General features: G+C 41.8%; 1 protein-coding gene across 2 annotated transcripts in view; it reads right to left on the minus strand.

Annotated features, from left to right (window-relative positions):
• The window catches only part of SHISA9 (shisa family member 9), a 178,737-nt gene that overhangs the window by 13,064 nt on the left and 145,867 nt on the right, over positions 1-19,806 (minus strand). For both annotated transcript variants that reach the window (XM_040079114.2, XM_040079113.1), the window contains one exon: positions 6,908-7,063. In XM_040079114.2, the coding sequence (XP_039935048.1) occupies positions 6,908-7,063 (156 nt within the window). The remainder of the gene's footprint in view (positions 1-6,907; positions 7,064-19,806) is intronic.

Raw genomic sequence — 19,806 nt, forward strand, 5'->3', positions numbered from 1 at the left:
CACATAATAAGTATTTTTTAAATCAATTCGTTTCCAGAGAACCAAGCTAATTTTCAGTGAAAGGGTGTGAGTTCTCTATGGTGCCTAACTTTATGGATGTAGAATGGTGTTTGAACTTCTATGAATGATTGGTGAAGATTTAGTTTTCACTGTTTTAATGTGCTGATAACAAAAAAAAAAGAGGCTGTTTTTCTGTGGTAGTGAGCATAGGTACAAAGAATATCAACATCTGGATCAGAATTAGGATGCACAGGTTTAAATTTGCTCTTTTGGCATTAAAAATAGGTTAAGTTTTAATCAATTCTTATGAATGTTCTTCAACCATTCCAAAACCAGAGAGTGAACCAAGTTCAGAGGAACCAAATTCACTTAGGTGTGAGTCTAACCCACCGAACCAAAAGTTTAAAGTTTAAACCCAAACTAAATACACCTCAAGGTCAGATTTTCCTTCTTATCCAAGTTCATTGTGTTGCTGATGTCTAAGAAATGAGCCAACGTAGATGGCAGTGCTTAAGAGAATCTTATTTTGGTGCTAAAACTGTTTCTTGTAAAAGAAGGACTATTTGCAGTTTCCTTCCACCTGCCATGATGTCACTTCTGCCAAGACCAACATATGCCCAAAGTTCACAAATCCGTGTTTGCTAAAGGATGGAATGGGCAGTGCCTGCTTGGAAGTCTGATTGCTCAAAGCATGATTCCCCATCCTCAGAGAGAATATCCTCCTGTAGATTTTACAGCAAAATGTTGTTTTTAAAAAGCCAAAAAAGAATGTCAGCAAAGCAGATGATTTAGCTTAAGATACTGAGGCTCTGCATAAATGCCGTATTTATAATTAAAATATGAGTACTTCACTGGAAGAAGAAATGAGTGTTCTGAATGATAAAACAGGGAAATATTTTGATCAAGACTCTCCAAGCTTGTTATATTTACCTATGACAGTGTGCCTGTGGGTATCAGAAGCCATTTGGGTAAATAACAGAGAAAATAATTAAATTATTTAGTGGAAGCAAGAAAAAGTCTTGTAATTTCATCTGCATGCGCGGGGCAGGCTGTGAAATTTGCTGGGTCTCATCAGAAGACATGAGTGAAACAAGTGATGCTCCACTTCCTCTAGCTGGGGAATGGGAAGGCTGAGGGAAGGTGCTGGCAGGGGGATTGGTAAAGCAAGGCTTACTCCTGAGTGCTGCTTCGCTTTTCTCTTGTGCCTGAAGTAAAGGTGAGGATTAAAATATTAAAGACTTCCCTAACAAATGAGCACTCAAAAGCTTCAAATCCTCCAGCCATACTGGGCTGAGTAAATAATAATAAGAAGAAGAATCCAAGCTTTTCTGTCACATTTCCTTAAGCCAGAGCTGTAGTTCCAGTGTTAAGTTGGGCAGATCGCCTAGTCGAGCATTATTTATGATACAGCACACACCTCTGGATATGTGAAATCATTATTTGAATCACCCTCTGGATATTACAATAGATGCTTTAATCTGTGCTTTCCTGTCAGTTTTTTTTTGTGGTGTTAAATCCAGTGAGATACTCCCGTGTCCCAGATTTTTTTTGATCCATCTTTGTGTAACTGCTTATGGAAGTGGTAATTGAAAATTTCTTTTGTCTTTGAAAAGAAAGGACAATTCTTTTCTAAGCTTTCCAAAGAAACATGAATATTTACCTCTCAGTGGAACAGTGTGGTTGGTATAAGAAAGTAAATTAATACAAACATATTGTGTCCAATAAATTTTTTCTGCTTTTTCTGAAAAGTGGACTGTATCAACCCTATGAATGCATGGGCAGGCATGTTGTGCGTTTCCATTTTCCCAGTTACAGCATTTCTTTCCAGGCCAGAGCACAATGAACTACAGGGAATGGTAGACAGTCTCATGGTGAGAGACAGATCTTGTACCAGCACAGAGTTACAGTCATTCCTATGGAAATTGGAGGTCTGAAGCTCGGGAGAAGGCAGCAACAAATTTCCCATGAGACAAGAAGATCGTTCAAAGATAACAGCCCAGAGCTAACCTAAGGGTGATCTTCCCTGTGCATCCTCCTATGTGTGCAGAGGACACTGGACCAGCTCAGTTTGCTCACATGCTTCACCTGTCTGGGGGAGCTGATGCCTGGTGCCTTTGCACACTTGTGGCCACACTACTTTCTGCAGGGACCTAACCAGGAGATATTTATTCTCTGAGTGTCGCATTTGCAGAATCTCACTTTGCAGTTTTGCAACTGCAAGCAGAGCTGGATCACTGTCTAATGTTTCCCCTGGGATCAAAGAACTGTGCAGCTTCGAGAAGTGCTGCGAGCTGTAGACTCAGATGTGATGGTGGGTCTGCTGCCAATTATATCCTTCTAGCTTCGCTATACCAAATCAATTAGATCTGATTTAATCCCACAGGAGACTAACAACTCTGAGCATCAGGGAAGGCTTTCTGGGTCTGTGTCTCAGGAAGGAATTCTGTCCATTGTATTTTTATTTATTTTTCTCTTTCAGTTCCTCAAATGTTTGTGTGTCTCTGTGTCAGTGAGAAGGGAAGAAAATTTATGACAGAAATAGAAAATCATGTTAAACTGTAGAAATATTTGTATTCTCAGTTTTTACTTGCATGTCTGTGTGCCTCTCCAACACCTGAGTGATCATTTTCCCAGTCCTCTGGGGATTTAGAAGTTGGGTTTGGGGTATTTTTTCATTTCTGCAAGAAGATCTAAAGACATTTAGTGACTTTGCACTCCCTGAAACTCAGGAAAGAAAATTAACCATTGCTGAGGTGGGTTTGAGAACAATGTGACTGAATAAGTAACTAATAACTTGGGATAATTAGGTCAGTTTGAGCTCTAGGAAACTCTTAAGCAACAGGATGGACTGCAACTCTTACAGCTTAGCAGAGTGGAATTTGAAGTTGGATTGTTCATGCTTTCCAAATGAATGTCCAAATGATGTGCATAAAAATTTGTGATGAGTTACCTTTGTATGTCCTGGGACTTGAATTTCATGAAGGTGTTCAGCTACAAGATCTCCATCCACTTACAGCTTTAGGCATGTCAGTATTGCTTAAGTGAGCAATAACCATTTAAGCATGGAGTAAAAACATGGTTGATGAACTGGAAATAAGAATAATTTATGCAGAAAACCCTCTTTCTGCACTTTTTACATAAATAATCAAAATACTGAAGGAAACCAGGATCATGTAGTCTCAGTTGACCAAAAACTTGGAAATTCTGAACACCAGGTGTTAATTGTCACAGGACATTCGATGACCACTTCTGCTGGGACTGGTCTTGGAGCTCATTAACCCTTTTCCCTCAGACAGTCTCTCACATTCTGAGGTGGGAAAAATTTAGCACTGTTGAAAAGAGATTCTGTGGCTTGAAAATGGAAAAATAATGGATGAACAGAGTGTACCTAACAATAAGTCAGATCTGTCAGCCAGGTAGGCTAGAGATGCTAGGAGGTAAATTTCTTACCTATTTGTTCAGGAAATGTGTGTTCTCTGTCTCACTTCCAAGTGGTCCTCGGCCTTCTGCTGATTATTCCCTGGTGGTGTGTGGAGACTAAAATTCTACTACAGTGAGGAACACAGTAAGCACATAACTCACCAGTACATTGCTGAACTCCAGGCACTCATCTGAGAATATAAAATAGGCACAGAGTGTCCTCACATCATTCAGAGATGTAAATGCCAGCAGGCAGTAAGGGGAAAAGGTGAATTTGGTCAACAGCCATGGTAGTACTTAAGGGATTCCAGAGGCTGCAAGAAATAAAGGAATTCCTAACAAGAAATGAGGAAAATATCCTCTTCCACTGAGTGTAAAAGGGTTTGTTTGTGTACTTTGAGCTTGTTCAAGTAAAAATATTTAGCTTTTTAAATCAAATACATCCACAGCAGCCTTTTCAACTCCCTTCTCCCCTGTGGTGCTGAATCAGACAGTGCAATGCACACATTGCACTGCACACATGCATGAACTGTCCAACGTCCAGCCACACTCTGCCAAGCTCTGTCACTTGGAGCATGAGGTGCAGCTTTAAAATTGCTTCCTGGGGATCAGCCTGCTCTCACTACCAAGGTATGGATCATTCTTACTCAGCAGCACAATGCTAATTCATAGCAAGGGCACTGTTGTCTCTTGTTTTCACAAGCACTTGAATCTTTACTGAAGTTAATGGAGAACCTGAACATGATCAAAACAGAGATTAATGTCACTTGCTACTTTTTCATAAACTGAATTTTCACAGCAGACAGTTACTGAGGAATGAGTAGCTCACTTCTAAAATTAGCCAATTTTATAGGACATCTGTAGTTCAGAAGAAGGCAGCTGTGTAGAATTTAATTTAATACTGCCGCTGGTAAAGCTTCACGTTTTCGGTTATCTAAACTTCTTACCACTTATGGCAACATTCTGATGTGGGATATTAATGTATTATAGCTACAGTTGCTACAAAACATTAGAAATGCTTCTTCTACCAAACCCTTATTAAAGAAAAGGGTTAAGCACAGTGGACTACACCCAAACAATGGGATCACGCAGAGTAAGGGGCACTTAAATGAATATGGTCTGCTTCAAATGCATGGAGAAATATAGAACACATCCCTTATTAAGTTTCTCTTGGGGCAAATGAATGCACCCTCAAGCCACTATCAATGAATGCATAAGGAAATGGACTACACGCACTCATTAACCTGCTGTAGGGATCCATAAATGCAAGCCTGAATGTTGGCAGGAAAAAATGCCTTTTCCCTGCAACATGAGGTCAGGGTGAACTCAGTCTATGTCTGGTTGTTCAAAAGATGTTGTCAGGCTAAATTCGTATTGGTGGGCTTGATGCTGGCCAGCTCCTCTTTCCTGTCAGAGCTCTCTGAAAGCCAACATGAATCCTGCAGTCTGGAGAGCAGGATGTCAGCGTGCTGACAGACCTAGGCATGGCTGGCATTATGGAAAAGCCTCTTTGTGACCCTGGGATGTACTCAGGAGGTACTCCTGGGAGGAACCGGCGCCTTGAGTGTCTGAAAATGGTTGAAAACTCAGTGTAGTTAGTTCTTGTTCCACAAGTCCAGACAGAAGGTGTGAATGTGTAACAGTTTCAAAACCTCTCTTGTTTTCTGCTGAAAAAATGCGGCAGTTTTGTACTTGTGAAAATTCACCTGCATCTCAAACTTGGCTAATGTGGTCTGAGACCAGTAGATCTGTGGGGGCAAAAAAGAGAGAAGGGGTAGGAAGAATAGAGGAAAAGCATGGGAAGATGGTGCAATCCCCCTGGAAGAAAATGTCCTTGAAAGTTATGTTTAATTTAGTTTAAGATTCTTAGAGGCATTATACAACTTCTGGAGCTGAAGTGCACAATCTTTCAAGGTTCATTTAATGGTATGGTTATAATCTAGCTACTTTAAAAACTTGTACTCAGACACACAAGAAATATCTAAGTTCTAATTTCATAATATTTTTGAAAGGTACATTCAGTGGCTCTTGGGCAGATGAGAGAAGTTTTTACAGTGTTTCATCTCTCATTTTGTTATGCTTAAATACCTTTCAGCTTTGATGATTGGCTTGACCTAGATTGACATCTGAAAAAGAAGCTCAATATCAGTGCATAAATCTGTGATAATCACCACATCATTACACAGTAGCACCTTTTGAAGAAGGAGTTGTGAAGCTGCTTGGTATTCAAAAGCCTGCAGAAAGCTATTAACCCTTGTTTTTATAAACAGATTTAAAATGCCACTTGTAAGATCCAAAACCAACAAGCTAAAGTAAAACTGAACTATTTGAGATGGGACTTGGATGTACGTTTTGTTATAGGTCGGGAATCCTGAAGTGCAGATAAAGGAATGTCAGTTTGTGATGAAAATTCTTTCTGGCATGGTGAATACTCTATTCTTAGTCAGAAAGCTCTGAGCTCTTCGGCTCTTTTTCTAGATATGTATCTCTGTCAGGGAATAGGGAGTGTGGCATTACTCTAAATTTACGGGGAAATGATATTATCATCCATATGTGAAAGCTAAGCAAGGCTTAGTGGGAAAGACCTCCCACTTCTTAATACATTATAGCCTAGAAAGGGGTTTCTGTCATCACAGGGTATGCTGCAGGTATTTACAGGCCCTGAAAACTATTATAAGACATTCACTATGAAAATTATTTTGAATTTTTTACTCAGTATTGTGCTTTTCCTTCCCCACAACTGTTTGTTTGAGGATGTTCTCTCATTTACTTAAAATAATATTGATCAGGCACAGAAAATAGCCACCACTGTGATCTTTATTAGGAGTTTTATCATGCACTAATTGTTTGAAATCATAAGATCTCAGAACATTCCTTCAGCAACCTACTAGTGTACATCTTGCAGGAAATGTGAAAGCTCTTACTTCAGAACTGTATGAACTTCTCTTTTTGGAAGTATTTAGCAGGTGTGTAAATAATAAGCTGATGTTTTTCTCTCTCATTTGTGTAGAAAGCTGTGGGAAATACACATCACAATGCATATGTAGGCATATTATGGGATATCTCAGGTTGGAAGGCACCCACAGGGACCATCAAGTCCAACTCCCTGCTCCTCGCAGGTTCGGGGCATGAGGAGCTGGGGCTGGGCATTGTGAGTACAGCACAGGTGAAACTTGCTGGAAAATGTCTTGCAGAGGCACAGGGTTGTTTTGTGTGCATGTATGAGCTCACATCATATCATCACCAGTTCTTGCATGTAGTTTTTTTATCCCTTAATTGCAGTCCTCATCCTAGTTTTCATTGCATTTCCAACTAACACGTTATTCCATATTAAATTCTGCCATGGGATACCCAATAGGAAATTCTGCCATGAAGTAGTCCAGATGAGCAAGACCTTGTTTTCAGCTTTGGGGCAGATTGTCAGCTGCCAGCAGCAAGCGCAACATGCTGAGCTAAAGGAGGAGTTGTGCGCCGCGTGCGTACTTACCGACTGCCTTTAGAGACGCGTACTTGTTAAGTTCTTTGCCTGGAGGCTGCTGCTCATATGGGTTTGTGATCTGTCCCAGGCTGGGATATGAATGTTGATGTGCCATCTGAGGAAGGAGGGGAGATGTTGGCATGACGTTATTCATCTGTGGTGGATCTGTATTAAAGAAAATCGACAAGCATTAAGTGAAAAGTAAATTAGTCTTAAGGTTTTTCACATCATTATTGAGATTAGACAGAACACATCCTGAGATTTAATGCAAAAAACAGTATTCATTACAAAGTGGGAGTTTGAGTACAGCAGACCTGTAGTTTGAACAGTTAATGGTATGATTAAAAGCTGACATAATTATAGCAACACACAATAATTTTTGTAGAAAAAGATTTTTGAACTAAAAAATAGGTTTTCAAAACAATTGAACACCAACAATACTGAATTTGCTGCAGCATTAAGATACAAAGCAAAACATGGAGTTTGTTCCAAGTTAGACTGAATACAGGGCAGTGGAGTGGTTCTCTGCACTAAAAGAGCCAAACTCATTTAAATTGGCTCAGACTGCTGCAAATTCACAGTTACACTGCTTTTAAAACCAGGAGCAGCTTCGTTATTTGCACAGCATTGTGTTGTGTTCTGTAGACAAACATCACAGTGTAAAATGTGCTTTTTTGCTTCATGACTATCATTAGGTGATTTCTTCAAAGCACACACTTTGTCCTTATGTTTTCTCCTCTCCCCTGGCATGGGGTATTGTAATATCATACCAAGATCCTGTTTTCTGTAGCAGACATGCATAAAAACAGGAGCTAATCACTGCTTATGCACAGCTTTATGCCACCCTATATCCTTTCTGAAATTGATTTGTTCCTTTATAGTAGAGATTACAGCCTGTATAATTTCTTTCTAATATCAAATTTATCTGTTTTTTCTAGTGTTCAGTTCCAGACTCAAAAACATTTGATCATATTTGTATAATGCACTCAATTTGCAAAACTAAATTTCAACAGATTTTTAGCATGGTCAGTGTATCTTTTTTGCTGAGTCTTTCTCCAGGCTATGTATTTTGAGAAATTTGGAGCTGATTGGCAATTCTAGAACCTTTTCATGGCTTCTGCAATCACAGACAAGCACATTTTTCTACTGCATGGTGCTGTCTTGGTGGCAATACAGTAACTCCCACGGAATCAAGCACAGTGTAGAGATCATGTAGACAGAAAGCTGGTCAGTTATGGGAAAGGCAGTTTATTGTGATGGATGGATTGGACCATCCTCCAAGTGCCCACAGGATCTGGCAGGAGCCAAATATCCCTGCAGTTTGCCAGGATTTTAAGGGAATTGAGCCACCTGGCTTTCCACAGCTCATTAATGAGCAGGAGCTCTGAAGTCAGTTAACAGATTTACTGCTGGGAGAGAAAAGAAACCAAAGGTGTTTTTTAACTCCTTCCTTCTCTCTGGTGCCTACTGCAGCCTCTGCTGTTCTCACTGGGGCTGCCACTGCCCATGCAAGGCTCTGGCCATCCCATACACCTGTGCCTAAGTTGGGAGGGGACCCTGAGGTAATGGGACAAAAATGCTACCAGTGCTGTCATTTAATAAAAGGATGATTCTTCTTGCTGCTACTTGTTCTAAGTAAGGAATACTTGAAAATGAGAAACTTTTCTGTTTCAGAATTCCCCCAAAACTATTGGAACACCTTTTGAATCTTTTTTGATCATTTATCTTGAAAGGCTAAGTTGGTTAAGTGGACAATTTCACAGAAACCGTTGTTATTTTAAGGACTTGTTATTTTGTAGTAAGTAAAAGTTCTCAGTTTGTTTCTGTTCAGTTCTAGTACTGGCATGTCTGAGGTAACTGAGTGACTCTTAGAGCAGAGGTTTCTGCAATCCTCTACCATTCCCATTCCATCTCTAGAGTACAGCTCAGGAAAGCCTCTTAAGAGAATGGTTTGAACCAATGAAGAGCTGACCACTCTTTCCAAACCATCCCTACCTTCCAAATATCTCTCTCCTCTGCCTGTGTCTGTGAGTGCACTTTGAGTAGGAATACCAGCACAGCTCTATTGCAGTGAAGGTCAGCTCTGAAGGTACCAGCATGGGTGGGACCTTCACTCTAAGGAAAGTGTCAGCCTTTTAACCCTACAGTCATTAATTTTTCTTCTGAGAAGACCTATATCAGTACTTCATGGATGCTACCATTATGAAGTTTCCTTGTGGCAATTATTATTCACTATGTCAAAACAGCATGATTTCACTGCATTAAAAATATTATGAGCACCACACTCACTGCTGAAATGACTTTCTGCCATAGAGACTTGTAAAAACAATGCAAATAAGGTGTAGTGAACTAGGCCTGGTTTCTGTATGTGTTTCTTACTTACTCAGTCATCTCTCTAAACACAGAGAAAGTTACCCCAGGAAGGCACTGGGGGAGGTGGATGAGGTGAACCTGGGCTTTGTCCCGCTGTTCAGCGACAGACTCTGTCGCTTCTCAGCTGGGTTACTGATGGTGCTGGGGTTTGCTCCCCTGAGTGTTTACAAAGATGTAAAGAAATATGTCTTCAATTTCTAGATCTTCTTTGACTTCTCTCCTGTCTTGTTAAAAGCCCAGAGCTCTTCTAAATTATGAATTTCAAGCGAATTAAAGACAGTCATTCTTACACTGACACATTGACTAGCACAGAGCCCCTCAGTCGAGCCAGATGCTTACACAAGACTGTCATCACATAGAAGACACAGCTTAAATTGAAACTCATTCAATTGGCCATTTGCACCAAGTGAATTAAGCAAAAGGTCACTTCTGGCAAAGTGCATTTAGCCATATTGAAGAATGATTTCTGTTCATAAAAAAGCTCCTATTAGAATGGACTCCTAGGGCCTACAAGAGAAATCTTAGCTTGATATATACATCTGGCTAAATCTGAATCAAACTAAATTTTAGTTTAACTGGCCATGCTGGTGAATGTTGCACGTGTTCACAGACTCACTAAAGTGTGTGATCTGATTCCTTACCTTTGGTTTTCTAGAAATAAGTGAGCAAACTGGACACTTGTGCCATTTTCTCCAGGTGTAGTTAACATGACGATGTGGGTAAGTAAATTCACCTGTATTTGGATACTACTTAGGAAATGTTCATAACTGAAGCAGCAACGGTGCCATGTAAATTCTGCAGCAGTGTGGGCAATGGGCAGTGTCAGTCCAACCACTGCAGGAGCCCATTAAGCTGTGAGCAACTGGGAGGTTTTGAGCAGCCTTGCCCTACCTTGAGACAATCCACATTTATAGCTAAAAAAGGGATTGGCCACTCCTTCAGTCTCAGCAATACTGAATAGGAATTCTCTCAGGAAGTAAGACATTTCTCTACAACTACTTCACAAGATGTTTGTGCAAAATCTGAGATTTTAATTTTTCCTTGAATTTTAAAATAATAATAAGTGCTACATTTCAGGAAGGAAATAATAATCATTTGGATTCTTCAAAATATTTAGTGATACAAGGGATTGGTTTATATTGGAAGAAAGTTTAACCAGAAAAATCCCTACCAGCTTTACCAGTGACCCTTTGTGCCAAGTGAAATCCTTTATACTTATAAACCAAATGTTCTGTGGTTGGTATTTGCAAGTAGCTGCTTCACTGAATGGGGACAATTTTAACCCGAAAGCTGTGGCTGTGCTCACAGGTTATTTTTGGCAATGTGACATTGGTATTGTCCAGCACAGAATTCCATACAACCAGCTGCACTGTGCCCCTGCCAAGTTATGTATTTATTTTTTAAAAGCAGAGAGCATGAACTTCACAAAGACTCAAAAAACTGTTTGTGCCACAGCTTCTAGCATGAATAATCAGACCTGATTAGCAGTGGTGATATTGAAAAGAACCTGCAATATTCCCAACCTATCTTATTTCCTGCTGAAGCGAGGACATGCAATGCCAGCCTGTTCCCTAACCTTCCGAGACTTTGAGGGTTATTGTGGATGAAGTGTTTGTGGTTTGCTCTCTATCTTCCTGCCCCCAGCCCAAAAGTAAGAGTTTGAAATATGCTGAAGCTCACCACACACAAGCTAGATGTCTGATGGGCAGAAAATGAGACAGGGAAAAAAGGAAAAATGAAAAAGTTCTTTTTATGCTGGAGTGGTTTTGGCTATAATTCCTTTAAGACCTCTAGGTAAAGAAAAGCTGCTGGTAGACACATGGAGAAGAAAATAGCTAGAAGGAAGATGCACAAAAACCAGTTTATAGCTAGAGAAAGTGGGGTTTATATCTCAACCACCAACAGTGAGCCTTTGGAAATGTCTGGAACATTGGCTTCTGGTCACATTCCCAGTAGCTGGCAAATATTGATCATTACCTTATCTCTTTACTACCTTGACCTAAGTCTCAGCAATTGAAGCTATTACAATTAACTGTTTACTGCATTTTTTAAGTGAAAATGCTTTTTGGCACTCCTCTCTGATTGTGAATTTTGGAGTTAGTTTAGTGTGGATCACATGGCAATAGTGTTATAGGTCACTGTAATTATTCTGCAGTCTAGTTAAGATGGTGTTAATTCTGATTTATGCACTTCATTCAGCAAGTATTAAATACAAATAAGAGCTCAATGTAAAACCAGTCACAGTCCCATATGTGAACAGGGTAAGGCAAGGCAGAAGCCTCAAAGCTGAGTGGTTTAATTTCTGCATTTTCTATAGGATACGTTGTGTGACCACCTAGTTTGATTAATCTTGTCAAAAAGCTGCCAGAGCTATGGGAGACTCCAGGTTAGATGAAGGGCTGTGAGGAGGCTGCAGCAATAATGAGCTTGTTCACTGCTTCAGAGCCAAGAGCCTGCCACGGGCATCCCTTGAGCTCAGCCACTTCCCTCCTCCTCTTGAGCCACAGGAGAGTGAAACCTGCTCTGCTGAGTGGCCTGGGGACTCATTCCTTTCTGTACAATGAAGTCAATGATTCAGTGCTTGAGGACGGGGAAAATGAACAAACTCCATAGGCACAGAATGGAATCTATTAGGAAATGAGTGGTTATAGGCACCAGGAAAAGCACAAATGAGAAAGGCAATGCAGTAACAAAACAGGAGAGGGTGGGGGGAGGCCAGGAAAGCAGAATGAGATTTTGCTATAAAAGCCACCTGCAGACACACATACAAAAGAAATGAGAACAAGACAGACAAAAGAAGTCTGGGAAGTCAAAGGGGAAAAAAAGAAAATTCAGGGCAAAATATCACAATAGCTGAGCATTTTCAGATACTCAGGAGAAAAAGATATGCTCTGAACTAACTAAAATTGAAAATAACAGCTATGAAAACAGGATACAGCTGAGTGATTAGAGAATATCAGTACAAAATTGCTCCTCTCCCATCCATAACTACACTGACATAAGAAGCATATTTGCCTCTTTGTTCTTGAGTGTAATGTACTTAATTATAAGACCAGCTCATCCAGCATTGTGAATCCATACTCATTTTCATACAAGCTTCAGCAAGAGAAGCTGCAAGTACTGTTTCTGAAAAATCCCACATATGATGAAGACTGTAGGATTTCAACAACTTGGCTATGGCTATAAAGTAATTCCTTTCTGTTTCTTCCTGGATAATGAGACTGTTATCCATTCAGGACCCAGGACTGAACCTCCTGTTGGAGTGACACTCCAGCCTTTGCCCTGTGCCTTTGCTCTTTTCTCTCTGTAGGTTGTCCCACTGCAATTGAAGTGACCTCCACAGAGGTTTTGTGTTTGTGCATTTTCTTACACCTTTATAACTTTAGCATTTTGTGTTTTTGTAGGCATTACGATCCCTTTCTTCAGATTTGCATTAAATGTTGTATTTTAAAAGATATTCTTATTCACACCCAGCCCATGCAAGGGTTTGCTCTGCAGAAGGTGGTGCATCAAAACCAGGATGTCAGCCCATGAGACAGGGCCCTGTTTGTTCATATTCAGACGCTCCTGATGTGTGTGTTCCTGCAGCTGAACAACCCCTAAACGTGTGACAGGAGGCTGCAGGAGCTCCTGGTGCTCATTTGCAAAAGTCTCTGAGAGGTGTGTGCTTATCCCTTTCTCTAGGGGTTGTTCCCACAAGCAGCAAAACAGGTTATGCCCAAAAAACTTACAAACTTGAACCTTTTCATTTGTATTTGCTGTTACAAATATCCATGGCCTTATTTCCACATAGTTGAAAAATGTTTTTTTCAGCACTTAACAAATTAATGGCACTCTGCTGCAACATTTTCTCCAGTCTAGTACAAGTCTTAAACTGAAAAGTATTGCTCTCATCTAATCTTAATTTCTCTGCCTTGCAGTTTAAGTGATTTTGTATTTTTGCAAGAACAGATGCTTACAATCCAGCTTCATCGTTCATTATTTTAAGTGCTTTTTTACTACTTATCAAATATTTGTCTCTCCTCTGAAATAATAATTTTGCTGCTTTCAGTCTTTCCAATGCAAGCATTACTGCTGCCTTTTCTCAACATTCGTGGCCTGGCAGTGCAACTTCTGGAATGAGCTTCTACCCTCAGTAATCCACAGAGCCGAGTTGTTCTGTATATAATGCTGTTGTAAGCCATCCCTATATATCTTTGTCCCTTAAGATCTGCAGACTTTTCTGTTTTCTCATCAGTGATGCACAAGTCATGTGAGTAATTGTCTTGTCCCTTAATGTGATAGCTCTGAGACAATACATATTTTTCATGGCAATTTATGCTAGTCAGTGATCTGTTCTGTCTCTGCACCATATCACAAAAACAATCTCATAACACAGACAACTTACCCAACTAATCACAGTCACAGAAAAGATCTGAGATGATTGGGATGGCATTTCATCCAGCAAAAATAATGTTTCTGTTAATGGAAGTGACAGTCTACAGTGTAAATGCGTGTCACCAAGCATACTGACTTCTGCCTCTCCCTGTCCTAGCAGTCTCTGTAGGACTCAGTCCCATCTTGTTGGATTCTCCGTGGTGCCGCTGAGTGCAGGAGTCTCTCAGCACACTGACCTCTGATGCTTTACGGTTTTTATTCACTTCCTGCACAATTAACCTCTTGCTCTGCTGCTGTCTCCCATGGTAAAGGTTGTGTGGTCCTTCACACACAGCTAACCTCAGTGGATCTCTGAGGATGAGCTTTCCTCCCTGGTGCAAGAGATGCAGGAACACCTCCAGTTACACTGTCAGAGTGGAGGCACTGCACTCTCTCAGGCCCTGTGGTGCTGGGGCTGTGCCGGAGCACAGAGCACAGGCAGGTGAAGGACACCTACCCCTGCTGAGAGTGGCTGTGCAGCAGCAGCTGGTGAGGGAGCACAGTGCTGGCTGACACCAAAGGAGAGACAGCACAGCAGCTCTGGACACTGTGATCTCATCTGAGACACCCATGAGCAAGGTTACAGAAAGAATTATGGTAGGCAGATTCATGAGCTGATGTTCAGAGACAATGCCTCACATCTGGACATGGGAGAGAAGGTCAAGGAGCCAGGTCATGAAAGCCATGATGCTCTGCCTTTGGTGCTTATCTTTGGAGGAGAAGATTTTCCTCTGGCAGGAGAGATGAACTGCAGAGATGTGTCGGTGAGCCGTGTAGCGACAGCGCTGCTGTTGCTCAAACAATGCCTCATGTCTGTTTCTAAATGTCAAAATTTCCAACTTTGCTTCCAGTGCTGCAGAATTCTCTGCCACTGTCAGATGAAGGCAATGGTATCTACGCACACTCCAAACCAGATGGACTCTTCATCCGGACTATTTTATCTGAAGTGAAGATGAGGCCATCACTAACTTTACGATACAAATCCTCCCCCTTCCACCCCTTTAATTTTCTATTTACGTCCTTCAGGCACTTACCTATGTGAAATTCAGAGATTGTATTTTTTTTAATAATGATATAAGGGGTGGGTGAATGGGTGGGAGTGGAATTGAAATATAAAAGAAGGAAAATCAGTAGCAGTGTGGCGTAAGAGGAGTGAGGCTCCACTGCTCTCTGTGTCCAGCCAGGGAAGAACACTTGGTGTTCCTGTAAAGGACCCTTTTTCTTATTAAAGATGTTGCTATCACTTTATGTTTAAATCTATGGGAATTATATATATATCTATATAGATAGATAGATATAAATTAATCTTATCCCCATGAGCTCTTTTGAACTCTTTGTGACAGGTTGCAAATGGGGAAAGAGACAACTGCATCTTTGCGTATCAGTAAAAACCAAGACCTGGAGACTGAAGTTTCCCACTGTCTTCTAGATGATGTCTGTGGTGCTGTGAGGTGCTGAATTCTCTGTGGTCACAGGGGTTTAGGAGATGGGGCATTCATCACGTTTCAGGTTTGGACTCCTTGTTTCTGGTTAGACTCCAAGTGTGTAGGAGCTGGTTTCTGTGAAATCAGTCGGCTGTTTTACTGCCATCCGAGGAGGGTGGGAGTGGAATATCACTGGCCTTGTGACTGAACTGGCTGGAAGCCTCTCTCTTCTGCTTTTCATTTCCCCTGGGCTCCACGCTGTGCCATCACACTCTCATCCTTGTAATATTTTCTGGGCTCTTGCTTTGCAAAAGAGCTGCAGTCTGAGGTTGGTTTTCCATATAGACTTTTATTATGTGGCACTGGATCTCCTTTTATGAAGGTTATTTTTATGTCCTCTGGAGGTTTGCTTTTCCATCATAATTACTCACAACCTGACAGACTTATAATCCTCTGATAGGATTTATGACATTGTAATCTTCTCTACAGCTACCCATTGTGGCTTCGCAAGCAGAGGATTATAACCTCTAAGGAGGCAATAAGCAGATGAACTCTGGAGATATCAGGACTCTGCCTTCATATCAATTTCCAGTGCTTGAGTTGTGGGAGGGCAGGGAGCAGTGCTGCGTTCTCACTCCTACCCACGTTTCTGGTTTTCTTCATCTTCTTTTGCCTCAAGTAGCAGTGTTGAGAAATTAATTAAACCCGCCAGTTAGACACACTTTGAGCACTACAAATATCCTTAGCTATGCAAAGTAAGAAAAGATAAATTCAGCAAATTTGACTTACACAACAGAATTTTTTTTTGCCCAGAAGAATGTTCTTTATACTTTCCCATAAGGTAGCAGCTGTTTTACAAATCAAACACTCCTGTGCCTCTCCCCAGAAATAAAGAATCTGCTGAGATGTACCAACCTGCTCAGATCTGTTGTTTTGACTGCTTTGTCTTTCAATGAAATTACTTTCTTTCCAGCAATTAATATACTTTTACACAATGGGAATGTGCCTGTCGTTATAATGTTATTCTAAATATTTGTATGCCTTGTTTATTGTTTTCTTTAACTATAACGGTTTGAGTACATTAAAAATTTCCATGCTTCAGGCATCCCATGAATTTGCCCATTACCTATCCATATACCATGTAGTAACAGTTTAGAAGGGAAAGACCAGACAGTATAAAATTATAGAAGCCAACTCCATGCCTTTGTTATTTACTGTTTTGTCTAAGCAATAAGTTAGCGGTCCCTTGCCTGTAGCTTTTGGGTAACAAATTCGCTGCAGGATTCTCACATCATTCAAGGGCAAAAGCAATTAGGAGTAAGACTTAGGGAAGAGTTAAAATAGAGGGAGGAAGTTGCTCATTGTTGTTTCCTTTCAGCCAACAACGGTGGAGGACAATTTCTCTAATGAATCATCTGGTTAATGTGAGGCTTAAGAAATACTTTGCTTCAATATTTATCTCACCTGAAGCACATCCCAGTGGCATCTTCTGTCCTGACATACCTGGCCCAGCAATGGAGAATGTGCTTTTTACTTTGTGGCAATATTTAATTTATTCTTTCAGAATCTCTCTAAAGAGGAAATTCTGTCAGGAACTACAGTGAAGCTGTAACATCTAGGTATCTCTCCTTTCCCAACCTGCATGTGCAGTCTTGTTAATGTCAGGTTGTTAGTCTCTGTTAAGCAATCAAAAGCTCAGAGAAAAAAGACAGAAGATCAGGGAAGAATTAGCGTTCTGTTCTCAGATAAATAGTCATAATTTGTTATCTTTTAAAACAGCAGAGAACAAAATTTATTGCTTATGAAGTAGGTTGCATGTTCTCCTGTTGCACAGACTCACAGGAAATACAAATGACTGGCTTTTCAAAGGATGATGACTATTCCTTGTGCTGCAGCATTTTATGTATTTTGAAGTCTCGGCACCACAGAATGAGTCTTTTAATTCTTCTCACATAGAATGATTAGGGGTTTCAGAAATCCAGCCTTTCTGAACGCGTCTTTCTTGAGGTTTGACATTTCATGTCTTCTCATATACCTCATATCTTGCAGGGTGTCTACCTAATTATGCCCTCTAATACACAGTTTCTTCTCTGGCATCAGCAGAGTTGTGTTGATCCATTTTTGCCTTCAATCCCCTAAAGCCCAGAAATCCTTTTATGTCAGATTGTTCTTCACAATGATTGTTCTTAAACACATTTAATAGGAATGCACCTTGTTTTTCACTGCATGTTTCAGCCTTTTACAGTCTTTTGAATTCCAATTCTGTACTTCAAAATTTGAAACACCTTCCAGCTTGATGGTGTTCACAAATTTAATAAGTATATATGTACACTGCCCCATTGTCCTCCTCATTACTGAAAATATTGGAGGCAGAATAAAGTCACTACAGAAATCACTCCATTCACTGCATCCTTCCATTAAAAAATAGGAATCATTTGGGATTATTCTCTGAAAGTAGTTCTGAATTTTGCATCAACCTTTTAGAAACAGCTTCTGAAAGCCTATTAAACATCAGGATTCTTTTATAGCTACAGCCTTCCCCCATCCAAAGGGCCTGTTACATGGACATGAAAAGGAATTGCTCAGGTAGAGCTTCATTTATTCCTGAGAAATCTGCATTAGTGGTTATTCATGGCCATGTCTATTTCTATTCCTTTCTCGCTTCCTTTCTCTTGTCCCTTAATTCATGAATTAAATGAATACTTAATTATTTTGTGTTCTGTTCTAAGGCTTGACAGCACACCTTGTTTTTTAGTGTTTTACAGAATTTCATGCACTGGGTGAATTCTCAAAGATAATGACACATGGTGGGCCCAAGTCCTTTTACCCAGGGTGCAGATGAATCCTTCTGTTTCATCAAATAGAAACAGAATAACATTTTTCCAACAGCTCTTCAAACCTGCCCCTCTTTTCCTCAGGTGTGAGCCCTCCTCTGTTTTCTGTTGTAATTTTGTGTTAGTTTCTTGAAATAGTTTTGGGTTTTATAAGTGAAGAGTGATGTCATGTCCAAAAGGGACCATTTGATTCTTTGCATTTTTAGATGTTAACTTCTAATAACTAAAAGTAAGTAATTTTTTTTAAGTAGTATTTTGGAGCCCTACATATGGTTATCTTTTAATCAATGCCAAGCCTTATCTAAGCAGGTATTTATGTGAGCCACAGTAATCTGGATTGGCCCTTTATGTAGAATGATATCCTAACATTTAGCTGCTTAGCTGTGATGTGTTCTACATTGTTATTGCAATAATTTCTAGAGTTCAATTATTTTATATTTGCATAATGTTGTTTTATTCAAATATCTGCATAAGAGTTTCAGGGGAAAATAATTAGGCAAGAGAGCATTAGACAAATAACTCCTTTTGAGAAAGAAAATGAAGTCTTTGCTGGGGGAACGATGTATTCATAACATCTCTCTGAGATTTGGCCCATCTCGTTTGCTTTTGGCCACTGAGGTGAATCCTCAAATCTAACACTGCAAGCAAAGCAGAGTGCCTGTGTCCTGTGTGAGTAAATGCAGAGCTGCTCAGTGTCCAGCTCACAGGTTTTAAAGTAAATCACGTCCAACGCAGTGGCTGCAGAACGTGGTAATGAAGGCCCCGTGCGGAGAGGTGTCTGCCTCACGTCTGGAGTTCCCAGAGCCTGGCAGTGCCCCCCAGAGCAGCCCCAGCCCCGCAGGGCAGCAGGCTCCTGCTCCTCCAGGCCAGCGCTGCTGCTGGGTGCAGCTGCTCAGCGCAGGGCTCCCGCAGGGAGCTCACCACTGCCCTGCAGGGAGCTCACCACTGCCCTGCAGGGAGCTCACCACTGCCCTGCTGGGAGCTCACCACTGCCCTGCTGGGAGCTCACCACTCACCACTGCCCTGCTGGGAGCTCACCACTCACCACTGCCCTGCAGGGAGCTCACCACTGCCCTGCTGGGAGCTCACCACTCACCACTGCCCTGCAGGGAGCTCACCACTGCCCTGCTGGGAGCTCACCACTCACCACTGCCCTGCTGGGAGCTCACCACTGCCCTGCAGGGAGCTCACCACTCACCACTGCCCTGCAGGGAGCTCACCACTCACCACTGCCCTGCAGGGAGCTCACCACTCACCACTGCCCTGCAGGGAGCTCACCACTGCCCTGCTGGGAGCTCACCACTCACCACTGCCCTGCTGGGAGCTCACCACTGCCCTGCTGGGAGCTCACCACTCACCACTGCCCTGCTGGGAGCTCACCACTGCCCTGCAGGGAGCTCACCACTGCCCTGCTGGGAGCTCACCACTGCCCTGCTGGGAGCTCACCACTCACCACTGCCCTGCAGGGAGCTCACCACTCACCACTGCCCTGCTGGGAGCTCACCACTGCCCTGCAGGGAGCTCACCACTGCCCTGCTGGGAGCTCACCACTCACCACTGCCCTGCAGGGAGCTCACCACTCACCACTGCCCTGCTGGGAGCTCACCACTCACCACTGCCCTGCTGGGAGCTCACCACTGCCCTGCTGGGAGCTCACCACTCACCACTGCCCTGCTGGGAGCTCACCACTGCCCTGCAGGGAGCTCACCACTCACCACTGCCCTGCAGGGAGCTCACCACTCACCACTGCCCTGCAGGGAGCTCACCACTCACCACTGCCCTGCAGGGAGCTCACCACTCACCACTGCCCTGCTGGGAGCTCACCACTGCCCTGCTGGGAGCTCACCACTCACCACTGCCC

Source organism: Hirundo rustica, chromosome 15 (genome assembly GCF_015227805.2).
Source record: "Hirundo rustica isolate bHirRus1 chromosome 15, bHirRus1.pri.v3, whole genome shotgun sequence".
Lineage (NCBI taxonomy): Eukaryota > Metazoa > Chordata > Aves > Passeriformes > Hirundinidae > Hirundo > Hirundo rustica.